At 39.6% G+C, this 12,638-nt stretch overlaps 1 protein-coding gene across 6 annotated transcripts in view; it reads right to left on the reverse strand.

Annotated features, from left to right (window-relative positions):
• Nucleotides 1-12,638, reverse strand: part of Arhgap26 (Rho GTPase activating protein 26) — a 466,045-nt gene that overhangs the window by 327,594 nt on the left and 125,813 nt on the right. For all 6 annotated transcript variants that reach the window (XR_002398131.2, XM_004854324.4, XM_021266145.2 and 3 more), the window contains exon 6: nucleotides 9,281-9,391. Coding sequence is in view for 5 of the 6 variants with exons in the window: in XM_004854324.4 (XP_004854381.1) it covers nucleotides 9,281-9,391 (111 nt within the window). In the remaining variant the exon portion in view is untranslated. The remainder of the gene's footprint in view (nucleotides 1-9,280; nucleotides 9,392-12,638) is intronic.

The following is a 12,638-nucleotide window of genomic DNA, read 5'->3' on the forward strand; positions in this document are numbered from 1 at the left end:
TACTGTGCAGCAGAACCACCTGGAGGTTGCCAAATTTTAATTGTGTGCTAATCAGGGTCTATTTTAAGAATTTTACATGGACCAACTCAGCTAATCTCCATAGCATCTTTGTAAGATAAGTGGTACTATTATTCCCATTTGTGAAAGAGGAAAGAAAAGTTCAGGGAAATGACTTGCCCAAGAACACACAGCTAGTAAATGGCAAGCTGGGTTTTAAAATCAGGCAGAGTCCTTAACTATGATGCTATGGATTCTTAAAATGAAAAATCCCTGAACTCCCTGAGACTATAACATACCACAAAATAATGCCAGGAAATGGAATGATAAACCTTTGCAGTTATCTTTCAAAAAAAAAAAATAAAGGAAGCAGAGGGGTGGGGGGGAACCCAGTCAGATGAGCAAAGCCATCCAACCAACCCGAGCTTAGCTCTGCTAAAGGTCATAGATGAGTGAAAAATAAACGTCGGTTCTGTGTGAGGCTGTGTGGCTGTCACTCAGCAAAAGCTAACAGACACAGTACCTGATTCACTACACTTACTGGGAGATCAAAGTCAATAAGAAAAAACCTGCCCCAAGGGCCAGGGATTTAGCTCAGTGGATCCACTGCCTGCCTCAAAAGCAAAAGGTCCAGAGTTTGATCCCCGGTACCACAGAAAGAAAAAACTTGCCCCTGTCAGATGGGCCAAGGAGAATAAATACCAAGGAATTACAGAATAATATTGATTAATAGATACATAAAGATTGTTAAAATTACACTGTCATTTTTGTTTAGAAATTGCAGTAAAAGCAAATAAAAATAATCGAAAGGCTAATTCGGTGTGACAACATTTGAATGCTGCCCTGAGCATAGGAAATGACTCATCAGCAAACTGACTGAAAGTCTGGCTTTAGCTAGGCATAACGGTACATTTTTGCAATTGAGCACTTTGAGAGGCTGAGGCAGAAGGATCACAAGTACAAGCACCTAGCCTGAACAACTTAACAACTTAACTCTGTCTCAAAAATAAAAATGGATGGGGATGTAGCTCAGTGCAAAGGCCCGAGGTTTAATCCCCAGAGCTGGGTAAAAAAAAAAAAAGAGAACTAGCTTTAACACCTCTGGGTCTGTTAGGGCTTGTGTCTAGATGTTCCTCCAAAGCCTCATGCAAATGAGGTGGGGCTATTTCCGAGGTTGCTGAATACAGAGTGTGTGATTGATTCACAGTGCAGTGCTAGGCCCAAGGGCCTTAGAATTAAGGGTGTGAGTGCTACCCAGCCTACACAGTTTACATAAGATAAAAAGGGCAGGAAGGCCGCTTTTGCTGTCTTCTGCCACAGTGAACTGTTGCCTCTATCACCCTTCCTGGGAGCCAGCCAATCATGGACTAAAACCTCTACAAACTGTAAGCCAAATAAACCTTTTCCCCTTTAGTTTTGGGTGTCCAGTGTTTTGTCTCAGCAATGAGAGAAAAGTAGGGTAAGAAAAGTAAGTCAGGGTCCCATGCAGGAAAATCAATAACTGCTTCCTCAGACACTCTTGCTCCATCCTAACAGGTCTCACAGAACAGAGGATGGGGACTTTAACCTGTAACTTTGAACAAGACCACCACTGCACAGGAAGTTGGCTCTAGGATGTGCACTGTTCAGACGTTAAAATGGAGGTAACTAAGAAATTTAAAGAATTGCCAAATGAGGTGCTGGGAGTGGAATCCAGGGACCACGCCTCCAGCACAGTAAAAGATACAAAGATTCCAAAGCTCACTGGAGTCTTGATGAAACTACCAGTAAGTTTACGTGACTAAAAAGGCTTCCATACATTTATAAATTAGAAATGACACACAAAACACACTTTACTTTTTAAAAAAAAATCATTTTCTTTCAGATTCTAGTTTTTTTTCTTGTTTTTGCTTAAGAAAAATGCCCTTTCTTAAATCTAGGTAGATTAGAAACTTATTTACACACAGACCCCAGGCTTGAGTCTAAATCAGAGGCTACACGTGGGCTGAAAAATCAAAGGTCTACAACAATTCTACACTGAGCCCCATTTGTTAGTGCGGTGTTTCCATGAAGTCTACTTTTTTTTAGTAGTACATGTTTGTAGTACATATTGACTGCATTCAATGTGAAAAGTAGGTACATGTACATAATGTATCTTAATTCTTTTTGTTCCATCTCAAGGGTCTCTTTCTATTTACCAAAGATCTATTTCCCTGTTTCCTATTGTCTATCTTTTCTTTAGCCCTTTAAATTATTATACCTTGGGCTTCTCCTACAAGAGATGTTAAGTGATACTTAAGTGTCTGATTTATTTCACTTAAAATTGTTTCAAGATGCATCCATTTTCATATGAATGACTCTAGTTTATCCTTCTTTATAACAGTTGTACACCATTGTGTATAAATAGCACCTTCTTTATCCATTCTTCTGTTGATGAGTATATTGACTGTTTCCAAGATTTAGCTATTATGAACCGTGCCGCTCTAAGCATGAGTATGCAGACATCACTGTAATATGATATCTTTAACTCGTCCAGGAAGATACCTAGAATGGAAATAGCTGCATCAAACGGAATGTCTAGCTTTAGTTTTTTGAGTAATTTCCATGTGATTGTACTAGTTTACACTCCCACCAACAATGTGGAGGGTTCCTTTTTCCCTGCAGCCTCACCAGCATTTGTTATTGTTTGATTCTTGACAGTCATTCTTTCTGGAGCCAGACACAATCTCAGTGTTTAATTTGCATTTCTCTGATGGCCAGAGATGTTGAACATTTTTTCATGTATTTATTGGCCATTCATACTTCTTCTGAGAAGTGTCTATTCATTTTAGTTGCCCATCTTTGATTGGCTCTTTCTAGTTTTTATGAGTTCTTTATATATTCCAGATATTAGTCCTCTGTCCAAAGAGTAGCTAGCAAAAATTTTTTCCTATTCTGTAGGTTGTTTCTTCATGCTGTTGATTGTTTCCTTTGCTGTCCAGGAGCATTTAAATTTGACATAATCCTATTTGTTGACTCTTGATGTTATTTGTTGTGCAATTATTTCTTGTTCTGTTTAGAAAGTATTTACCTATGCCTGTGTCTTCAAGGGTTTTACCTATTTTATCCTCCATGAAGTCCTCTTGCCATGGTTATGTACACCAGCGCAACAATAGGATGGAGCAGCACCATGTCTGAATGAAACCACAACCACAGTGGCGTGAGCTAAACTAAAGTCAGACTTGTTCCACAATGTAATCTTTCATGCCCACTGGGACTCTCTACTCCAGTCCAAATTCCATCATAATACACTCAATAGAATTTATAAGCTGCTCTGGTTATAAAAAAGTCAACATGAGAAACTGTTTATATGGCACGTACTACTACTGAATAGACTACTGGAAGGGCTCTAAAGCCAGGAGTAAAAATAGAAAGGGTAATACGTACATTCTGCCATTTCCTTGGGTTACTACTATAGTTGGACTACATGAAGGAAGGTGAGAGAAAGGAGATAAGTTAAGTTTTAGTCACTATGATATAGCAAAATAATGGACCCCTTCTGGATTCTCACTACACTTCTTCCAACTGAAGACCAAATAGCACAATCTCAGGTTGTCACAGGAAGGGACTACGTATTGCTGACCACTCCACCTGCTTCACTGAGCTTGTATGGGAAGAGCTGCCAGGAAGAGTTCAGAAGACCCAGACTGACAAAGCACCACTCTTAGCAAAAGACATAGCACCAAGGTTGGTCAATCTTCTCATCAACAATGAAGACCACCTTGTAACCTGCGAGGTGGCTGAAATGGAAGTACATCATTAAGAGCTGCCCACAGTACTGAGAAGGTAAGTCTTCTGGGCTGACTTACCAATGCCCCCAGCACCAGTGAGCAGGGCTGCCCCCAGCACTAAGGAGGGGAGCTGCGTGGGCACCAGCAGCAACCACTGCCCTACTCCCCTTGAAAGGAGAAGACATGGAAACAAGTCTCAAAACCAGACTTCCAGATCATCTACAGCAACCACAAAGGGAAACATGGTGGAACAATCTGATATTCAACCATCTGGACTTCCTGAACTGGCAACAAAAGGAGATCTGGAAAAAATGAAATCAGAAATAATTTCTCAGATAATAGCAGATTGTACCCATAGTGCAAGACATAGTATAAGACATGATTAATAAATCTAGAGAGGACACAGATAAAAAAATAGAGGAGTTGAAGAACATGATGGAATCTGAACATAGGAAACAAATAGAATCCATAAAACACATGCAAACAGATTTCCAGGAGATTAAAAACTCCACTGAAAGTTTACACAGCAGAATGAGCCAAAGCAAGGACAGAATTTCAGATATAGAAGATAGGATTGCAATTAGTGATCAGGAAAAGAAAAATTTCTTTAAAATAGTAAGGGAACATGAGATATCAATCCAGCAGCTGCGAGGGAATTCAAAGAAGAATAACAGAAGACTGATCAGTCAAAAAAGAAACGGGAGAGGGTGCAGATGACATAAAAAAAAAAAACTGTTCACAGAAGTGATGGCAGAAAACTTCCCAAGCAGGGGAAAAGAACTTGACATACGGGTAAGTGAGGCATATAGGACTCCAAATAGCCCTGATCAAAAAATCTACACATAGGGGCCGGGCATTTAGCTCAGTGGTTCTGTCACCTGCCTCACAAGCACAAGATCCTGAGTTCGATCCCAGGTACAAAAAAAAAAAAAAAAAAAAAAAAAAAAAAAAAAAATCAACACATAGGCATATAATAGTTAAGGTTCCAGAAACCCAACAGAAGAACAAAATTCTACAAGCAGTTAGAGAAAAGAAAATCACATATAAAGAAAACCTCATCAGAATCACAGCAGACTTCTCAATGCAAACCCTCAAGGCAAGAAAAGCTTGGAGTGAAATATTTCAAGCCCTAAAGGAAAACAGCCTCCAACCCAGACTGGTGTACCCTGCAAAATTATCTTTCAAAATTGATGGAGAAATAAGATACTTTCATGACAAAGAGCACCTGAGGAACTTCATGAATACCAAACCAGCACTCCAAATAATTATAGACAATATCCAAGGAAAAGACAGTAAAGATCACAACCCCAGGAAACCGAGCAAAATGAATCCATCAGGCACAACAAGAAATTAAATGCAAAGGGGGAGAATCCAACAAAAAGAAAAAGTCGTGACAATGATAAGTCAATACATATCAGTTATAACCATCAATGTTAATGGTCTTAATTCACCAATCAAAAGAAATAGACTGGCAGAATGGGTCAAGAAGCAAGATCCAACGATATGCTGCATACATGAAACACACTTAATTCAAAAAGAAACTCATAGACTGAAAGTTAAAGGGTGCAAAACAATATTCCATGTGACAGGAACCCGAAAAAAGGCAAGAGTAGCTATCCTCTTTGCAGATCAAGTGGATTTCAAACCAACGCTGATTAAAAGAGACAAGGAAAGACACTACATCCTTGTAAAGGGAACAATCCAAGAGGAAGAGATGACAATCTTAAATATATATGAACTAAACACTAGTGCGCCAAACTATATAAAGCAAATACTAACAGACATGAAAAATCAAATAAGCACTAATACAGTAGTAGTGAGGGACCTTAATACCACTCTGTCACAAATAGATAGATCAACTAGACAAAAAATAAGCAACGAAATACTAGAACTCAATCAAACTCTTGAACAAATGAACTTACATGTTTACAGTGTTGCACCCCACAAAATCAGAATACACATTCTTTTCAGCTACACATTGGTCGTTCTCCAAATTAGACCACATACTCACTCATACAACATGTTTAAGTAACTGCAAAGGAATTGAAGTTATGCCCTGTATATTATCAGACCATAGCGCAATGAAATTGGAGATCAATAGCAAAAGAAACCACAAGAATTTCAGAAACACATGGAAATTGAACAACACACTTCTGAATAACCAATGGGTCACAGAGGAAATTAAAGAAGAAATCAGACAGTTCCTTCAATTAAATGACAATGATAATACAACACATTGGAATCTATGGGACACAATGAAAGGAGTCTTAAGAGGGAAATTCATTGCACTGAATACTTATATTAGGAAAACAGAGTGAGTCCAATTAAACAACCTGATACTGAATCTCAACCTTCTAGAAAAAGAAGAGCAGGACAAACCCAAAGCTCATACAAGGGAGGAAGTTATAAAGGTCAGAGGAGAAATCAATTCAATGGAGACTAAGAGAATGATACAAAAAAATCAATGAAGCCAAGAGTTGGTTCTTCAAAAGAATAAACCAAATTGACAAACCCTTAGCCAACCTGATCAGAAAAAGGAAAGAAAAGGCCCAGATCCATGCAATCAGGAATGAAAAGGATGAAATTACAATGGACCAAGCAGAAATCCAGAGGATCATCAGTATCTACTTCAAGAACCTACGCGCCAATAAGAAGGAAAACACAGAAGAAATGGACAGATTCCTAGATACATATGAATTACCAAAGCTGAACAAGAAGACCTAAAAATTCTAAACAACCCAATATCAATCAATGAAATTGAAAATGTAATTAAAAACTTACCAACTAAGAAAAGCCCAGGTCCTGATGGCTTCGTCGCTGAGTTCTACAAGACATTTAGAAAGGAACTACTGCCACTACTGTTTAAACCCTTCAATGAAATTGAAAGGGAAGCAATACTTCCAAATTCATTCCTGGAAGCAAGCATCACCTTGATTCCCAAAGTAGAGAAAGACCTAACCAAAAAAGAGAACTCTAAGCCAATCTCACTAATGAACATAGATGCAAAAATCCTCAATAAGATACTGGCAAATAGAATGCAGAAGATCATTACAGAGATCATACACCCTGACAAAGTGGGAATCATCCCAGGGATGCAGGGATGAATGGTTCAACGTACACAAATCAATAAATGTACTATACTATATCAATAGACCCAAGGATGAAAACCATATGATCATCTCAACAGATGCAGAAAAAGCATTTGAAAAAATCCAACATGCATTTATGATAAAAACCCTAAAAAAATTGGAATAGATGGTCTCTACCTCAATCTTGTAAAAGCCATCTATGAAAAACCAACAGCCAATATTATACTAAATGGTCAAAAACTGAAATCCTTCACATTAAAATCAGGCATAAGACAAAGATGCCCACTATCACCATTCTTGTTCAATATAGTTTTGGAAACATTAGCCACAGCAATTAGGCAAGAGAAAGAAATAAAAGGAATAAAAAGATAGGAAATGAAGAAGTCAAACTATCATTATTTGCATATGACATGATACTTTACATAGAAGACCCCAAGAACTCCACCAAAAGTCTTCTAGACTTAATAACAAAATTCAGTCAAGTAGCTGGTTACAAGGTCAACACACAAAAATCAATAGTTTTCCTCTACACGAACAACAGATGCACTGAGAGAGAAATAGGGCAATCAATTCCTTTCACAATAGCATCCAAAAAACTGAAATACCTAGGAATAAACCTAACAAAAGAAATCAAAGACCTCTTCTCTAAAAACTATAGCACTCTGAAAAGAGAGATTAAGACGATATCAGAAAATGGACAGACATCCCTTGCTCATGGGTAGGAAGGATCAACATCGTGAAAATGGCCATACTTCCAAAACTGCTATGTAGATTCAATCCAATCCCAACTGAAATCCCAGCACCATACTTCATGGACCTTGAGAAAACAATCCAAAAATTCATTTGGAACAAGAAGAGACCCAGAATAGCAAAAGCAATTCTAGGTAACACAGACATGGCAGGGGGTATCACAACCCCCAACTTGAAACTGTACTACAAAGCTACTGTGATAAAAACAGCATGGTACTGCCAAAGAAACAGACCTGAGGACCAATGGAACAGATTAGAAGATGCTGAAACAACTCCAGACACACTCAGCCACCTCATCTTCAAAAAAGGAGCCAAACACCCTCACAGGAGGAAAGATAGCCTCTTTAATAAATGGTCCTGGAAAAACTGGGTTCCAACTTGCCAAAGATTAAAACGAGACCTGTATCTCTCACCAAGCACTAATCTAAAATCAAAATGGATTAAAGATCTAAATAGCAAAACAGAAACGCTGAACCAGTTAGAACAGGTTAGGTAGAACTCTTGAAGACATTGGTGTAGGAAAAGATTTTATGAACGAAACCTTAGTTGCTCGTGAATTAGCACAAACAATGGACAAGTGGGATCTCTTCTTATTAAAAAGCAACTGCACAACAAGAGAAACCACCAGCTGTGTGAAGAGACAACCCACAATGTGGGAAAAAATTCTCACCTGCTGTTGCTCAGACAAACTCTACTATCTCAAATCTACAAAGAACTTAAAAAGATCAGACCTCCCAAATTTAAAGACCCAATCCAAAAATGGGCATCTGAAATGAACAGTTTTCAGACAAAGAAGTAGAAATAGCAAATAAACATATGAAAAAATGTTCAACATCACTGGTCATTTGAAAGATGCAAATGAAAACCACACTGATATTCCACCTCACCCCAGAAAGAATGGCTGCTACCAAGAAATCAACCAATAACAAATGCTGGTGGGGCTGTGGGGAAAAAGGAATGCTGCTCCACAGCTGGTGGGTGTGTAGACTGGTGCAACCACTGTGGAAATCAGTATGGAGATACCTCAAAGAACTAGGACTGGAAGTCCCATTTGACCCAGCTATTCCCCTGCTGGGGATCTTCCCCAAAGAATTAAAAGAATCATACCACAGTGATATATGTGCACCCATGTTCATAGCGGCACAATCTGTAATAGGCAAAACTTGGAAGCAGCCCAAATTCCCATCAACTGGAGACTGGATAAAGAAAATGTGTTTTTTTAATAAAATGGAGTACTACTCAGCCATAAAAAAGAAGAAATTAGAGACATTTATAGCTAAATGGATGCACACTGAGGTGATACTCTTAAGTAAAATAGGACACACATGTGTAAATACCCAATAATTTCTCTAGTGTGAGAAGCTAAAAGTGTAAATAAGGACTAAAAGGTATAATATATAATGTGAAATAGGAAGAAAAGGGGAAAAGGGGAAGGGGAAGTGGGAGGGGTAGGGGAAAGGAAAGAAAAGAATGGAATTAATATGAGAAAATGAAAAAATGGAAACAAAATCTTTGTAAATAGGGAGGGATGGAGGGGTTGAAAGGGAATGGGGAAAAAATAAGAACCAAGAGAGATTATGTAAAGGTACAAATTTCCAATGATGAATGTCATTATATTGTATACCCAAAATGTATCAATAAAATTGATTAAAAAAAAAAAGAAAGTACATCATGAAACCCTGCACGTCTACTTACAGGCTCCACGAACTCAAACATCTTCCTCTCCTGCACTTCTTGCACCTTGAAGACATACTCCAGGGATACTTCGTAGAAGTGCTGCCGGACCAGGTCTACCTGGCTGTCTGCCTACAAAGAAGATGGGATTTAAGAGGAAAATCTGGTGATTATCCAACAAGAACACTGAGAAAGCAGAAAAAAATCTCTGGAGACAATTTTTACAAGCAAATCAAATAGCATGACACAGTAATAAGAGTAATTACAATGATTAGCTCAACACTAATTTTATGGCAGGCACTATGTCCATAGCTATATAAATATATAAATATAACTTTATTTAATTCTCATTATTTTTAATTATATAGTCATTATATTCCTATAAAAGAAATGATATCTTTATCTCTAATTTGCAGGAGGAAAATGAGGTACACAAACATTAAGAGAGTTGACTAAGGTCATACAACTATCAGAGAACAGAGCTGGGATTTCTGTCCAGCTGAATCTGCCCTCAAGACCCTTGATCGCTCTTAAGAGCTCTACTGCCTCCCCACACCTCCATGGCAGACAGATTTTTAGAGTGGAAAAAAGCAAATTGAGTGCAGTGGCACATGCTTGTAAATCCCAGCTACTTGGGGAACTGAGGCAGGAGGATCAAGATTTCAAGGCCAGCCTGGGGTAACTTAGTGAAACTTTGTCTGAAACAAACAAAAGCAGCAAGCCTGCACAGCCATCCACAGCCCATCCTCCTCATGAGTAAGATGAGCTGTTAGAGGGCAAGGACCCCAAAACAGAACATTTTCATAGGAGTGCCAAGTACTTTGTTAATGACAAGGACAAATGAGCAGTTCATCCAAAGAGAGTAACTATCACGCCCTCAGACCCCCACTCTTCCCTCTATGCAGGTGGTGCCCAGGCCCTGAGTGGGTACAGTTAAAGCACAGATCTGCAATCTACTATCCAGGGCTGAAACTGAGTACAACTCCGTGAGGATGCTCTGCTACAGATGCCCAGCCCTCACTCACAGCTCTCCGTCTGTCCGCAATGTGGCTATGTCCACACATTCTTTCAAAGCAGTTTCACTGAAAGCACATTTCAACAATAAAGCACCAAAGTGAATGTGTTGGTTTTTTTAAATATAAGTGAATTATGCTGCTAGTTGGAAACAAAACACTGTTTTCCTTAGAAATTAGTCAAAACTAGTTCTATAATACACTCTACTGAGACCAAAAAAAAAGCTCCCCAAAAGATTATTTCTCTTATTGTTCCTTTGTCAAGATTCCTGCAGAACAAACTTGGAATAGACCTTTCCATTGTCCCAAATGTTATGCTATGGTGACATTTAAGAACTTATATAATCATTCATTCCTTAACTATCACAAGCAAAAGGAGACTTCTTCATGAGGCTTACAGCACAATGAAGAAAAAACTAAGTGAGAACCCAGTCAAATTTATGTAAATAAAAAGAAAATTATAAGCTCTGGTAAAATACAAGACACTATGAAATAGCCCCAAAGTATGCATTCAAGTCTCTCAGGCTACCAGTTTCCCCCGGGGCAAATGACACATTCACACAAGGAAGATGGTCTGCTGAGTAACTGCTGAATAACACAGAAGGCTGAAGCTGAAGGCACTTTCTGAAGGAGATTTTATCTGTAGGCAATGTTTCAGAAGGTCTGCACCCCATTTTGCCAAGTCTAGCTGCTTAGACAACCGGGTTGACACATCTTCCAGCAGGGCTCCTGCCAGTCATGCCCCGTATGTTCCAGCAGCCTTTGATGTCCTTGGGGCTCAACTCCTCCCCCCCACACCAGTGAATACATCTTCCTCTGATCATCCCACACACCTCACAGCTTCTCAGTGGGCTTGCTGACTGAGGTTGTTGAGTGAGGGAGGGGATCATTCTGAAAATCTTCAAAAAGTCTCTTGCAGCGTAGGCAAGATGAAAGCCACAGAAAGTTCCGGTAAAGAACAAGGAACCAACTCCAGCAGCAGAGCACTGATCTATGTGTGGGTTCCAGTCCCAGGATCTTCCAGCTGATGTGACCTGTTCCAGTCACTGATCTTGTCTGAAGGATGGAGATAATAATATCTGCCCTTGCTCTGGGTGGAGCTAGTTCAGAGAAAATGGGCTAAAGGATGAGAATAACTGGAGACGGGGCATTGGTTGCTACTGTCACCAGGCACTTCAGCATCAGTGGCCTGCAATCCCTGTTCCTGCCCTAAACCAGCACACTTTCCCTGAGCCACCAGGCTCCTGACCGGTCTCCTTACCTGTCCCAATTTCCACCCAGCAGCCAGTATGCCCCCTTAGAATCTAAATCAGATGGTCTCTCAGCCCCTTCAAGCCCTCCCCCAGCCTCCACCATGGTGTGCGAAGCCCTGTGCTGTCTGTCCAGCCCACCAGCCCCTCCTCCCAGCCTAACTGGCCCTCACCGTGCTTGGCATTCTGGTCTCTTCCTACTCTCTAACCTCTTTACGGTCTAAAAGCTTTGACCTAGCATTCTTTCTGCCTAAAAACTTCTTCCCCTAAATAAATGTACTTTTTTTTTTATTTTGGTGTATACGTCTCACAATGACCCTATGAATACACATTTTTAATTAGTATAATGCACTTTCATATTTTATCTAGCCTACTCTATGTTATGACCCAGTAATTTTGATTTTGATTACACACCCACAGCTTGAAGAAGACTGCCTAGCTAACATAGCTCATGTCATTCCTCCTAGGCTCAGATTGGGCTTTCCGGAGAAGCATTCATTAAGCATTTTCTCTCCCAATTTATTTCTTATCACTGTGTGAAATTCTTATTTATTCCTTTCTTTTCTTTTTGCTGCCCACTAAAATATAGTCTGTGAGAACAGATACCTTTTCTAATTTTTTCACCTTTCTATCTCAGTGCCCAGAAAAGTACCTGGATGGTAGGAAATGTTCAGTAGAATAAACAGATTTCTCTCCATGTGGCTATCAGGCAGCATCAAAGGAATGTCCCTTTAGTGACCCAGCACTAAGAAGAAATGCATAACTCAATGCATCTTCAAAGGAAAACAAAAGAGAAATCCCAACTGAGATGGGATTCTCTTGACAGCATCCCTGCTTATTGGCCACAGAATGTACCACATCCTTAGCCTCTCTAAACTGGAATCAAAAGCCAGGATGCTAACCTGCTTGCCAGACCACTTCCTATGATCTGGATATGGTTTGAGTGTGTCCCAGAAGGTTGTGTGCTGGGGATTTGGACTTCAATTTGACAGCATTTGAAGGTGGTGTGGAACCTTTACAAGATATAGCCTAGTGGCAGGTCACTGGGGGCACTGCTTTTAGAAGGGAGGCAGTTTCTGGAGGCCTTAGTTAATTCTCGAGAAACCTGTTTTAGAA

Source organism: Heterocephalus glaber, unplaced genomic scaffold (genome assembly GCF_053883595.1).
Source record: "Heterocephalus glaber isolate CG9 unplaced genomic scaffold, H.glaber_assembly_v1.0 deba00001463, whole genome shotgun sequence".
Lineage (NCBI taxonomy): Eukaryota > Metazoa > Chordata > Mammalia > Rodentia > Bathyergidae > Heterocephalus > Heterocephalus glaber.